Source organism: Cervus elaphus, chromosome 16 (assembly GCF_910594005.1).
Source record: "Cervus elaphus chromosome 16, mCerEla1.1, whole genome shotgun sequence".
NCBI classification, from domain to species: Eukaryota; Metazoa; Chordata; class Mammalia; order Artiodactyla; family Cervidae; genus Cervus; species Cervus elaphus.
The window spans coordinates 33,892,935-33,905,235 of record NC_057830.1 but is presented as its reverse complement, the minus strand read 5'-3'; the positions used below and the strand labels follow the sequence as shown (position 1 = coordinate 33,905,235).

At 43.9% G+C, this 12,301-nt stretch overlaps 1 protein-coding gene across 2 annotated transcripts in view; it reads right to left on the bottom strand.

Moving 5' to 3' along the window:
* Positions 1 to 2,772, bottom strand: part of UBQLN1 (ubiquilin 1) — a 54,717-nt gene extending 51,945 nt beyond the window's left edge. For both annotated transcript variants that reach the window (XM_043870681.1, XM_043870682.1), the window contains exon 1: positions 889 to 2,772. In XM_043870681.1, the coding sequence (XP_043726616.1) occupies positions 889 to 1,068 (180 nt within the window). In that variant the 5' untranslated portion in view covers positions 1,069 to 2,772. The remainder of the gene's footprint in view (positions 1 to 888) is intronic.
* Positions 2,773 to 12,301: the final 9,529 nt, after the last annotated feature.

Genomic DNA, 12,301 nt, shown 5'->3' with positions numbered 1-12,301 from the left:
GTTAAATTCCTCAAGATCACTAATTAACTGCAATAACTGTATTCCTGAATAGATTTTAAGCGGTAAATTACTTTTAAATTTCCTCCATTAACTCCAGGTTCGTGCTCTTTCATCTGACTACAATTGCTAACATGTGAATAACGTAGCTATTCCTCTAAAATCAAACAAAAACCTCCCCAACGATTGGCATCTAAAGAATGACAAACACACTTAAAAAAAAAAAAACAAAACAGAACCAGCAAGTCGTCAGTGAAAGTCATCCACCTTTCTCCTTAAGCCTAGTTCTATTAAGATTTGGCTGAAAGCAATTTCTACGTCACAGCTCATTTTTTTCTTTAAAGATTGGAAGGTGGGAAAGATTTCAGCGGTCAAAACGCAGAACTAAATGGACACGTGCTCCTCACCCCCAAAATCTACTTTAACCCCCAGGCAGGTAAAACAATGAGCACCCCCTCTTTTTTTTTCCTTCAAGAGACAAAACCGCAGACCAGGCTAAGTCAAACCCTCGCCCAGCCTCCACCCCGCCCGAGCCAGGCGGCGGGTCTCTTTCCTTTGTGCGGAGTCAGAGGGAGGCGGCTGGAGGCGGGGAGCTGGGGGAGGAGGCTGGGGTCGGCGGACGCCGGAGCAGGAGGAAGGCGCCGAGGAGAGCGGCATCAGCGCGTCCCACAAACAGGCCAAGAGGCCCCGCCACAAACCTCTGCGGTGTCGCCAGGAGCAAATCCACAAACCTGGGTGTGATCTAATTTGGGATCAGACCCAGGAGAAAGGCCGAGGGCACCTCCAGAGACGACCCCTTCCTCCCAAGCCCTTGCAAAACAGTCTCCTCCTGCCGCTGGCGAAGGTCCTGCCGCCATCCCCACCCCGCCCCAAGCCTAGCGCGGCCCTCACCTGCTGGACGGAGCTGTTCTCGGGCACTGCGAACTCCTCCTTCTCCTTCGGGGTCTTCACGGTGACTTTCATGATCTTGGGTTCCGTGGAGGCGCTGGCGGCGGGTGCGCCGGCACCTTCGGCCGCGGCGGCGTTGTCCTGGGAACTCGGAGGGCCGCCGCTTTCACCATTCTCGGCCATGGCGGCGGCGGTGACTCAGGCGCAAAGGAGGGAGCGGGTGAGCGAGCGGGAGCCAGGCAACGCCAGAGCCCGCCTGGCCGGGCAGCGGAGAATGTGAGGCACGCTGCCTCAGTGACAACTGGCTCAGGGCCGCCCTGGCGGGCGAGGAGCCGCGGAGCTTGGCGTGGGCTCCGGCGCAGGCCCGGGTCGGGCGCTCGGCAGCCGCCGTGTGTTCAGACGCCGATCAGTCGCAGCGACATCCGCAGCAGCCGCCGCCGCCGCCGCTTCCTCCTCCCCGCCCCTCCCCCTACGCCGCTCTGCCCGCGCCGCGCGGGGCACGCCGGGTAACGCGGCTGGCGACGTCGCCGAGTCATGCCTGGCCGGCGGCGTTTGGATCTCCGGGTGCTTTTCTTTCCCTCTCCCGCTCCATTGCCCAAAGCGTAGGCGCGTCCAGAGTCAAGGACTAAAAACAGAGTGGGGTGGAGGAGGTCAGTTCATTCCTTCTTACCCCTTTCACCAAAATATAAATTTGGGGGTTCTGGGAGGCACCGTAAGGGCGCACGAGGATGACGTCACGGCTAGCGAAATTACTGGAAAGGGAGCTAGACCACTGGGCGCTGCGGCCGGAAATGCGCCTGCGCGATGGTAGGCCAGGTAGTTCTCCCCCACCCTCTCACCTCACTCCGGCGGTTACGGTGCGCATCCCCTAAGAGCCTGAGCTTGCTTCACGGTGTACCCCACTGGGAGGAGGGTCTGGAACAAATGCCCGCGAGGGTTTTTTGTAGTTGATATTGAAATGTGCTTAAATGTTGCGTACTTATAAGATTTTTAAACGTTTGCTTTTACTACACGGTGCGCTAGAATTGAAAGATAAGTTAATGGACGAAAAAAATCCTCATCATAAAGAAAAGAAAATGGAGGACGCCCCTGTCGCCACCCTGCTCTGTTCCGAGCGGTCAGTGCTCCGGGGCCAGAGTTTCCCACCCTGGTCAGCCAGGTTTGGTCAGGGGATCAGGCCTCCTATGTTGGCAGTGGCGCTGAAAGCCCTACTAGCCCCCGGCTGAATTCTCTGTCAGTACTGTCCCGTAAGATGTTTGGGGCAGCAACATAGTATCCAAGGCGTGCTCTCCCGGCTGAGACGGCACAATGTAGCCGAGGTGTTCATTTTATACTCTACCAAATTAACTTACTGCCCTGTTTCAGACTTGAGGTGACATCAAAGGTAGTCGTTCAAAAATTATTTTCAGTGTAATACATGTGTAAATAAGAAACAGGAAGTTAATTTTCCCCTAGAGAATATTAAATTTGAAATGACCTCATCACTTGCCTTTAAAGATGACTTGCAAGGAATGTACAACACTGGACATAAACTTTATAAACCAGTATTGCGCAAATGTAAACTTTGACACCACATCGTGACCCAGGTGTGGAAAGATAGACTTTGTATTTCTGTTCTTAAACCGTCCAGCTCTGTTCTGGCTCTTTTAAGTACTCTTGCATGAAGTCCGCTTCTTAGCAGAGCCACTCTGAAATCTGGGTCTAAGTTCTTAACGTGTAAATTGCTATAGCGACGTCATTTCATATCAGCGAAGTTTCTGGCAGCATTTTTCAACGACATGAAGAAACTACACAGAGCTTTCTGCTAAAGAATGGCTGTTTACATATGTTTAGATGTGAAGTAATCATTACTCCTCAAAGTAGAAAGTTCCACCGTTGGAAACCATTTATATCTAACTCTGCACTTATGAAATTGCTCTGTGATTATCTGTGTGTTACATTAATTTCTAAAAAGTTTTGATGTCTGTGCACGATTTATGAAGTAATATAATTTATCTGTACGCATATACAGTATAGTAATTCATTATGGACCTTTTTAGAAACAGCCCTACCCTCTAAGAAACCACTGAGGTGTGGGTTTAGATCAGGGATTAGCAAACTTTCAGAGACTAGATCCTAGATATGTTGGGCTATGTGGGCCGTGCGTTCTCTGTCTCAAATACTCAGCTCTGCCCTAATATCACAAAGCAACCATAGTCAATACATATAAGACTAAGCCTGATTATGTCCTGGTAAAACTACTTACAAAAAAAAAAAACAATTTGGCCCAAGAGGTCTAAATGTTTATTTGAGGCATTTTCTTTTTAATATATTTTGTTTATTAATGTGAAGTCACTCAGCCGTGTCCGACTCTTTGTGACCCCATGGACTGTAGCCTACCATGCTCCTCCATCCATGGGATTTTCCAGGCAAGAGTACTGGAGTGGGTTGCCATTTCCTTCTCCTTATTAATAGTCTAGAAAAAATTACAAAAGCATACTTTATTCATTCTACAAACATTGATTGAGTACATTAATGTTGAAGATACCAAGGAATAAGATTCAGTCTGCCCTCAAAAAACTTAGAAGCAAGTTGGATGAGGGGTAAGAAATGGAAGGAGGCGGAGATAAGCAGTGCCATGCTGATATGGGTTTAATAACCAACTCTCCAGAAAATAAGCTTTGATTTTTTTTTTTTTAGCATTTCCCAATCCCCTTGATGTAAATACTTGCAAAATGGCCAATCTCAAGCTACCAGCTTGAGGTCCTGGCTCACAGAGTTCCTGACATTTTATCATTAAGTTTTCATAAGTGAATATGAGCCAGCTGTAAGTGGATAGATCCCATTTTTTAAGTCTCAATATTCAAAATTCAACTATAATAATAAGAGGCTGTTATTCAAATGGTAGAAGAATTCTTCCTTGACAAAATGAGTCAGCAGATTCAATCAATCAACAAGAATTTATTGAGCAAACTAATCCCGTGTCCAGGAACTTACATAGTAACACAAGATCGTACATATGTCCAAAAGTGGTATAAATAACAGGCATTGATCATGCTTCCATTTTCTCAAAAATGAAGCCCAAGCCTCTTAACTAGGTACAAGGCCCTCCACAACTAACTCCTAGTCTCTCAAGCTTCACTCCCATTACTCTGTAGAAACGATCTGCTGCAGTCAAACAGGTTTATTCTCATCTCTGGAAATGCTTGTACATTGTATTTTTCTCACCTAGGATCACTCCTTCAGGTCAATACACCCCCCCCCCCCCACATGCCAATTATTACTGCTGCTTCCCTAATAGAAAATACCCAAGCAGAATCATTTTTTTCTCTGACCTCCACCATAATTATTTGTACACATCACCTGACAATTCATCACTTGTAACATACCTTCTATTATCTAAAGCTATTTCTCCTGTTACCAGTCCAGTTCACACCCTCGTTAATTCTGGCCTAGATTGCAACAATAACCTCCAGATTCCCTTGCTTCCAGTCTGAAGTCACCATCCTCAAAACTATTTATTATTGGTGCCATATGTTATCCCTGTAGAACTAAACTTTCATTATGACACCCAGATAGCTCTCAACAGAGTTTCAAAATAATATCTCATTCCTATCTTAACCCTAAATCAAGTGAGTCCACTAAGCATTCCAAGCTTGTCTTATGCTTTCCTGCCTCTAGGCTTCAACACATTTTCACTGCAAATTGAAATTCTTATCTCTCATTTTGACTTCATTGTTTTACCCATCCTTCAAGACTTAGCTGAAATGGGACTTTCCCTAACAGTTTTTCCCTGATAATGTTTCTTTGATCAGACATATTTTCTAAATACTCTATATTCCCATATGACTTTATTACCCTTCTGGTGTCACTTACCCATTTGGCCTTGTGTCATTCTTAGTCATGTGCACATTTGTTTTATTAGACAAGGTCCTTGAAAACAGGGTCAAGTCGTGATCATCATATGTACCACACAATGCCTAAGCTGATTTCTTGGCATGATAGCATTTTCTGCTAAAGTTAATGAATTATTGAACTGTCCGTTTTACCACTAGAGAAGAAATTCATTTAAATCAGTAAATCATATTTTATACTCCTTTGTCTCCTGCAAGGTTTATGTCACAGTGATAGATAGATATCAATACATACATACAATACTTAACTTGAACCTTATTTGCTTTGCAATAGTTTCAGAGAAAGGACATATTATTTCACCTCCTGCTTGGTGCAGGGGAAGGAAGGAAAGTCAAAGAAGGATTTTAAAGTGAAGTGAAGTAAAGTGAAAGCAATTTGAGTCACATGTAAAGGAATGGATGTGATTTGGTTAAGTGTGTTGAAAGGGGCAACTTCAAGAGAAAGAGGCAGTGATGAGAAATAGAAACTCTGTTAGGGCACTGATCTTAAACTGTGGTCCACAACCTAGGAACAGTCCATTAGTATCTCTAGGGCTACTTGCAAATCAAAGGAAAAAGGGTGAAATGTTCAATAAGTTTCTGAGCCTTAACCCTGGAGAAGTGTTTATGGTGAGGGGGGTGGTTTATTAATTTATCAACTAAAACTCTAGACCACTGGGTAGGATTTACAAGTAGATCTACAGCCACTACACACTTTGAATGCAAGTTGCTCAGTCAGTTCCCATAGCTGTGCCAGCCAGTGGATAACATACGAAGCAAGAAGAGGGCCAGCAGTGGCCCAAGGAAAGGAGTTATAGCAAGCCTCTCTGAAGAAAACACCTGTGGTTCTTACTTTGTTCCAGTCTCACCTTTTTTTTTTTAGTTTTTATTTTGAAATAATTATAGACTCACATGGAAGCAGCAAAAACAGTACTCCAAAGAGTCCTATGTACCCTTCACCTAATTTCCCTCTATGGTGACATCTTAAATTTTGGCTGCATAATATTAAACTAGGAAATTGACATGTTAACTGGGCTATAAGCCTTATTCTATTTTTACCATATTTTTAAATCTTCATTGATTTGTGCATGTGTGTGTATCTGTCCAATTTTATCTTGTGTATAAATTCATGTAACCATAACTAGATGCCAGGGTACAGAACTATTCCATCATCAGTCTCACCATTTTTTGTCATTCCTATACAGAAGGGGTTCTCAATCTTGACGCTACTGACAGTTGAGACCACAGCATTCTTTGTTTAAAGCAATGGGGAGGTGCTGGGCATTATAGGATTTTTAGCAGCATCCCTGACCTCTGCTTAGTAGATGCAGGCAGTACAGAGAACAACCAGTGGAAATACTAGTGGTGGTTTAGTAGCTAAGTCGTGTCCAACTCTTGTGACCCCATAGACTGTAGCCCACCAGTTTCCTCTGTCCTTGGGATTTCGTAGGCAAGAACACTGGAGTGGGTTCTTATTTCCTTCTTCAGGGGAACCGCCCAACCCAGGGCTTGAACCCGAGTCTCCTGCATTGCAGGCAGATTCTCTACCATCGGAACCACCAGAGAAGCGGACCTCTCCTCAGCAGATGCAGGTAGTACTACCACCCCTCCACTGTTAACGCTGTCACAGCTGTTTGTCAAAATTGCCAAATGTCCCTTGGGAAACAAGCTATACAGAGAGCAGATGGGGTCCTACCACCTACACTTTTCCTCTTTCTCTATCACAAATTGGAATAGCAAGTGTTACCAGTTATCAAAGAATCACATTTTACTGCCAAGTTTATTTAATTCTGAATTGATTATATTACTCATGATGAAACTTACTGTGGATTTTCTCCAGTATAGGTAAGTATTGCCAGGATTCCATTATAAACTTGCTTTTAATCTATTATTACATTTCATCTGCTCATCTCTTATCAGGAGTCTGAATTTATTCAGGCCTTAAGAGAATGCCTAAAAATATTCATAGGCTATACTCTTTGACCTCTCCTATGAACAGGTTACTACAGATAACATGAGATACAGCCCCTAGGGCAAGCACTGAATATCTTACATAAGTGGTAAGACTGGTTCTCCTGGAAACATACAGTTGCAAGGATAAATATTTTTGTAATTAGATTCAAGCTTGGTTTTATTCTGTGTAAAACTCCAAGCCTTATGATTTCTTTTCAGAGGAGAAATTTATTCAGAACACATATATTTGGAATGTGTTTCCTGACCTTAGAAGAGGTTAGCTTGTGTGAAGAGTCTGCCATCTTGTATAAACTAACCAAATGAGCCATGGGGAAATTTTAGGTGTTCCTGAAGGCAGAGAGAAGAAAGTTAAATCGTACAAAATCTATAAAGCAAGTCATCTAGGAATTTCAGAGAATAATAATGCTTCTGGGAGGGAAAATTGTTTCCGGCTGCTGGGGAATTTTGTAACACACAAAAAGGCAATTTCAAGGAATTTCCCTGGCAGTCTGTGATTAGGACTCTATGCTTTCACTGCCAAGGGCCATGTTTCAGTCCCTGGTTAGGGAACTAAGATCCCACAAGAAGCACAGCACAGTCCAAAAAAAAAAGGGGGGGGGGTGCAATTTATTGATGTATTTTACAAAGGAAGCTGAGAAGTGTTAAAGAAAAATCAGTCATCTAGTCCTTTGGTTTCATCCAAATAATTCTTAAAACTGTGGTTCTCAAATGATTTGAAAGGTAGATGATAATATGATAGCTTATCTGAGTTCTATAATCTAACGAGAACTGTGAAAGGTTTGAGATTTTCCCCTATTTACAAGCTAAGAGTTTTGTGGAATACTGGCTGAAGACACATGACTGTTAAGACTTTGTTACAGCAGCAGCAGTGGCCAGTGTATTAGCAGTTTCTTGCACCTGTACATGCAGTGGGTTGCATTATAAGAAGTAATCTCAAGTGTGAGGAGCCCAGATCTTTTAAATGTGCAGTAAACTTGTAGCCTTTTGCTCTGGAAGGAGATACTATGTTTTCAAAAACCACTATACAAATATACTTGAAAAAATAGCTTAGAACAAAGACATTGTATAAATTTCCTATTGCTGCCATAACAACCATACTTTAGTGGCTTAAAGCAACACATATTTTTCTTGCAACTCTGGAGGTCAGAAGTCCAAAATTGATCTTAGAGGGTTAAGCATAAAAGGCTATGTTCCTCTGGAGACTCTAGGGGAGAATTCATTTCTTGCTTTTCCCAGCTTTTAAAGACTGCCTGTGAGATAGTGGAGGCCAGAGCCTGGCATGCTGTAGTCTGTGGGATCACAAAGATTTGGATACAACTTAGCAACTGAACAACAACAACAGACTGCCCACATTCCTTGGCTTGTGGCCAAGTCACTTGACCATCTGCTTCCATTATCAATTTCCTGTGACTTTCCTGCCTCCCTCTTTCCCTTGTAAAGATTTTATAAAGATGATGTTGGGCCCTCCCAGATAGTAGGATCCTTGATCACATCTACAGAGTCCCTGTGGCATGTAAAGTGACAGATAGGTTCTGGGAATTAAGATATGGACACCTTTGGGGAGCCATGATTTTGCACATCAGAGGCGGTCAGTGCCCGTATTTATAAGATGTGCAGAATTTTGAGAGACCATAAAAGAATTTTCTCCCAGTAATATCCACTCCTTGTTTCTACAGTTGTTTGTCATTCTGATTAATCTGACCACCAGAGGCTGGGACCAAATCCATAAAATTTGTTTCATATAACATTTAATAAACTGCTATCAATAGACTCAAAGAAGCAGAATGAGGCCAACTTGCAGTATTACTAACCGTGCTCCCCAGTGGTTCAGACCCAATCAGCTGAACACATCCCATAAACCATCAGAATCTACTTTGGCTGCTTCCTAGATATTGCTTCTGTATTGACTTTTCCCCTTGGCCCAAGGCATTTATCTAGTTACAGCAGGATGTCTTAGCAGTTGCACATATTTTGCCATGGACTGCAAGGGAGAAATCCAGGGCAATTATTACTGATCATAACAACCCTGAGCAGTGAGCTGAGGTTGGCTTGAATGCCTTCCAGGCTGATGTGATTGTCATCGATCTTCAGCTGAAGTCTGGACGGAATTTTGTCCTACCTCTTCTAATTCAGTGGTTCTCATTGTAAGAATTAACTGCCCACAGGTTGCATACAGATAGCAAACAAGTAAGGAAGGCCAGTGAGAAACCCCTGTGAGTAATCAAGGGCAGCTGCATTCTAGATAGTTCTCCCAGTAATCTGAGGGCTGTGTGATCTACAGACAGTGTTTCTTAAAGGTCTCTTATGACCTCCCTTAAGGTGCAAGCTGCTGTGATTTCAAGAGAAGGCAAGCTAATGCCTAACTTCCACAAGAGAAGTACAGTCCTGGGAGTGCACATGGTGTACCTGGAAAGAAAATGTTGTTGATAATTATTGAAACCCCTTAAATATGATTGGCAACTGGTTGGTAGACCTTAGGGTTCCTGGTTCAGTTTGAATAATTGAGTCTAGTCCTTGTTAATGGAGGGACTGCCTAGAGGCCAGCAGTCCAAACTGTCCTGTTTATCTATGCCACCTGCCGGTGACTAGTAAGGGCTACAAGGATGGCAATGGGAAAGATATCCAGAGGTATTGACACATGTTTTACATGGGAGGTGCAGAGACCCAGTCATTCCCTGTCATTTTCAATTGGCTTCTTATTAAAGTTAAGGAGAATGGCAATTGTGATCAGAGTTATCCTGTGAGGTATGGCGGACCTAGCAGTGAGTTAAATTTAGTGTTTGCTAGTTCAGGAGAGCCTCACCCAAGTGTTTTTCTTCCTGAGTAAAGACCCAGGGATCTCTCTAAAAGACAGAAGATCACGAATGCCCCACCTCTTCCAGGGCTTCTCAAGGTCCAAGGTGTTCCTTCTCCTAGTGCTAGGATTGTTCCCTACCCCCGACCAAAAATACCAGTGTATCCCATTCCCGAAACGGTAACTTCACCTTTTCCCCAGTCACCACCTACTCACACCAAGACTTCTTATCTAGAAGGGAAACAATTTATCTCAGTGGGACTTGAACCTATGTGCTGGGACTCGAACCCATTCAAATTCGTGCTTGACTCGAACCCATTCAAATTCGTGCTTGGGACTTGAACTCATGTGGCTGGGACTCGAACCCAGCCAAAATCCCTGGTCTTTCAACTGAGATCACAGACCTGGTTTCAGGACATAATGAAGGTTCTTGATGATTTTGCAGGAAGAATTCAGTGAGAGAAAAATGATAGGTAAGAAGTGGTTTTATTCAGAGAGGAACATACTCCACAAACAGAGTGAGCCATTGCAGAGGGCAAGTGCAGCTTCAAAATGTGGCATGGTTAGTTTTTATGGGCTGGGTAATCTCATAGGCTAATGAGTGGGAGGATTATTGCAACAGTTTTGGAGAAGAGGTGGAGATTTCCAAAAATTGAGCCACTGCTCACTTTTTGGTCTTTTGATAGTGCCTTGGAACTGTCAGAGTGCCTCTGGGTGTGTCATTTAGCTTGCTGATTGAAGATCAAGGTCTAGTCAAAGTTGACTTGTCTGCCATCTTGGAGCCATTTGATTCCAATTGATTTATGTTGTGTCCTCGGGCTATGTCATTCTTTAAAAGGTTGTGCCCTGCCCCCTTCCCTCCTGTTTCAGAAGGGTAGGTGCAAAAGGCACAGGAACATTTTTCTAAAACATATAGGCACTCATTATGTCTCCCATTTTGGCCCTTATGGAACATGTTAGGGGACTCAGGGAGCAAGTATTCCACTATGTAATCATTATCCTTATAATCTAGGGCCATATTCATCCAATAAGAGAATCCAAGTAGCTGAACCAGATTTAAATTCAAATTCCATAGGCTCCATTTGGCTTGGCTGCCACCAAGAGTGTGTACCAACCCGGTACCAATCCAGCCAGCCAGTAGTTGTCAGTAGGGGAAAGAAAGAAGTGTCATGCCCCCGGTAGACTTCTGAGTTTTCAAAGTAAGTTTATAAACTCCTATCCCCTATGTTCTTATCATTACCTAGGAAGTGGGCAAAAGGAGATGATTCCTTTCTGGAGACCATTCAGTGACCAAAATACCTAGTATTAAAACATGTGAACTAGGAGGAGGTGAGAGATATAGAAGAAGAGGTCTTTTTGAGTTGATTTTTGAGGTGACCGTTCCAACACTCAACAATTCCAGAGGTCTATGGATAACAGCATGGAAAAGTCCTCTAAGTACCTTAGCCAGTAGCCCAAAAGTGTACCTTTGTCAGACTGTAAATGGTCCAGAAAGCTAAAAACATGACACAGATTAGTTGTCAGGGGCCACAGTGGTGTGGTTAGAGTCAGTTGATTGGACTAGACCAATAACACCAAAGCTTGAAAAAGTGTCAGGAGCAGTGAGCCACTACCAACAGCTCTGAGACAGGGTCAGAAGTCCAATGTAATCAAATTGCCAGGAGTAGGTGGGGACAACACTCACGCAATGTATCCGCATTCCCTGTGAAATGAACGCGTCACCTTTTGTCAGCAGTCCAAGTCTGACATGCAGTGGTAGCCCTTGCATCAGAAACATAGACTTTTCTACTTTGCCCAGTTTATGAGGATGGGTGTGGATCATGTCCAGTACAATGACGAACAATGGCAGGAAAGGCAGTGCAATGCTCTGTCAGCAGCTTGACTACAGTCAATCTCCTCAGGATGGCCCCTACCATAGATCTCCACATGAGAGACCCAAGTGGTTGGGTCAGCAGCTGTGGTTTGCTTCCACAGTTCACATCCCCAGAGAAGAGGGTACTTAATCTGCCAATCTGTAGTTTTCAAAGTACAGACTAAAGAGCTGGGCTGTTGGCAACAGCCCAACAGTCGGTGCAAATAAAATAACAAGGTTCATCAAGAGGACTGTTGGTAAGAGATAAGAGAGTGGCCTTGAATTCTGCCCACTGAATGAAGTGATCTTGTGCACTTTTGGTTGTACATATTAACACTGGGATTGAACAGCTATAACAGCTCCAAGAACTCCTGTCAGGTCTCAGGCTAGTCAAACCAGTAGTTTGTGAACCAGGCCCAGGCATTTAGAGGAAACTGATTTGAGGGTCCCTTTGAACCAGTGGCTTTGTTTAGAGCAGAAAAGCCTGAGGGAGGAGAAGACAAAGAATAATTTTGCTCCTGGGAGATAGCTGCTGCTTTCTCATATAATGCCAAAATGCCACCAGGGCCCAAACAGTGGTATGCGTGAACATACCATTTCCATTGATGAGCAAGACTTGTTGAGCCCTTCTCCTTGGTGTTCTTCAGCCCAAGTCAACCCACCCCAAGATGGGAGTATTAGGCTGAGTGGAAAGGCCTTTATCAGTTGGGCTTCTGGCTTCAACAAGAGCTCAGGGGTGTATGTGGCAGCCCTGTTAGGAAGCTATGAGTCAAAACCCCAAGGGGCACCTATAGATGGAAGTTGCCTCGCCTTGTCAGGGTGTCCAGTGGGCAAAATCATCAGTCCCATAGACTTGTAGCTGAAATTATGGAGCCTCAAGAGTGCTAATGCTTCTCTACATGCAGCTGTTCCCATCAGGAGACT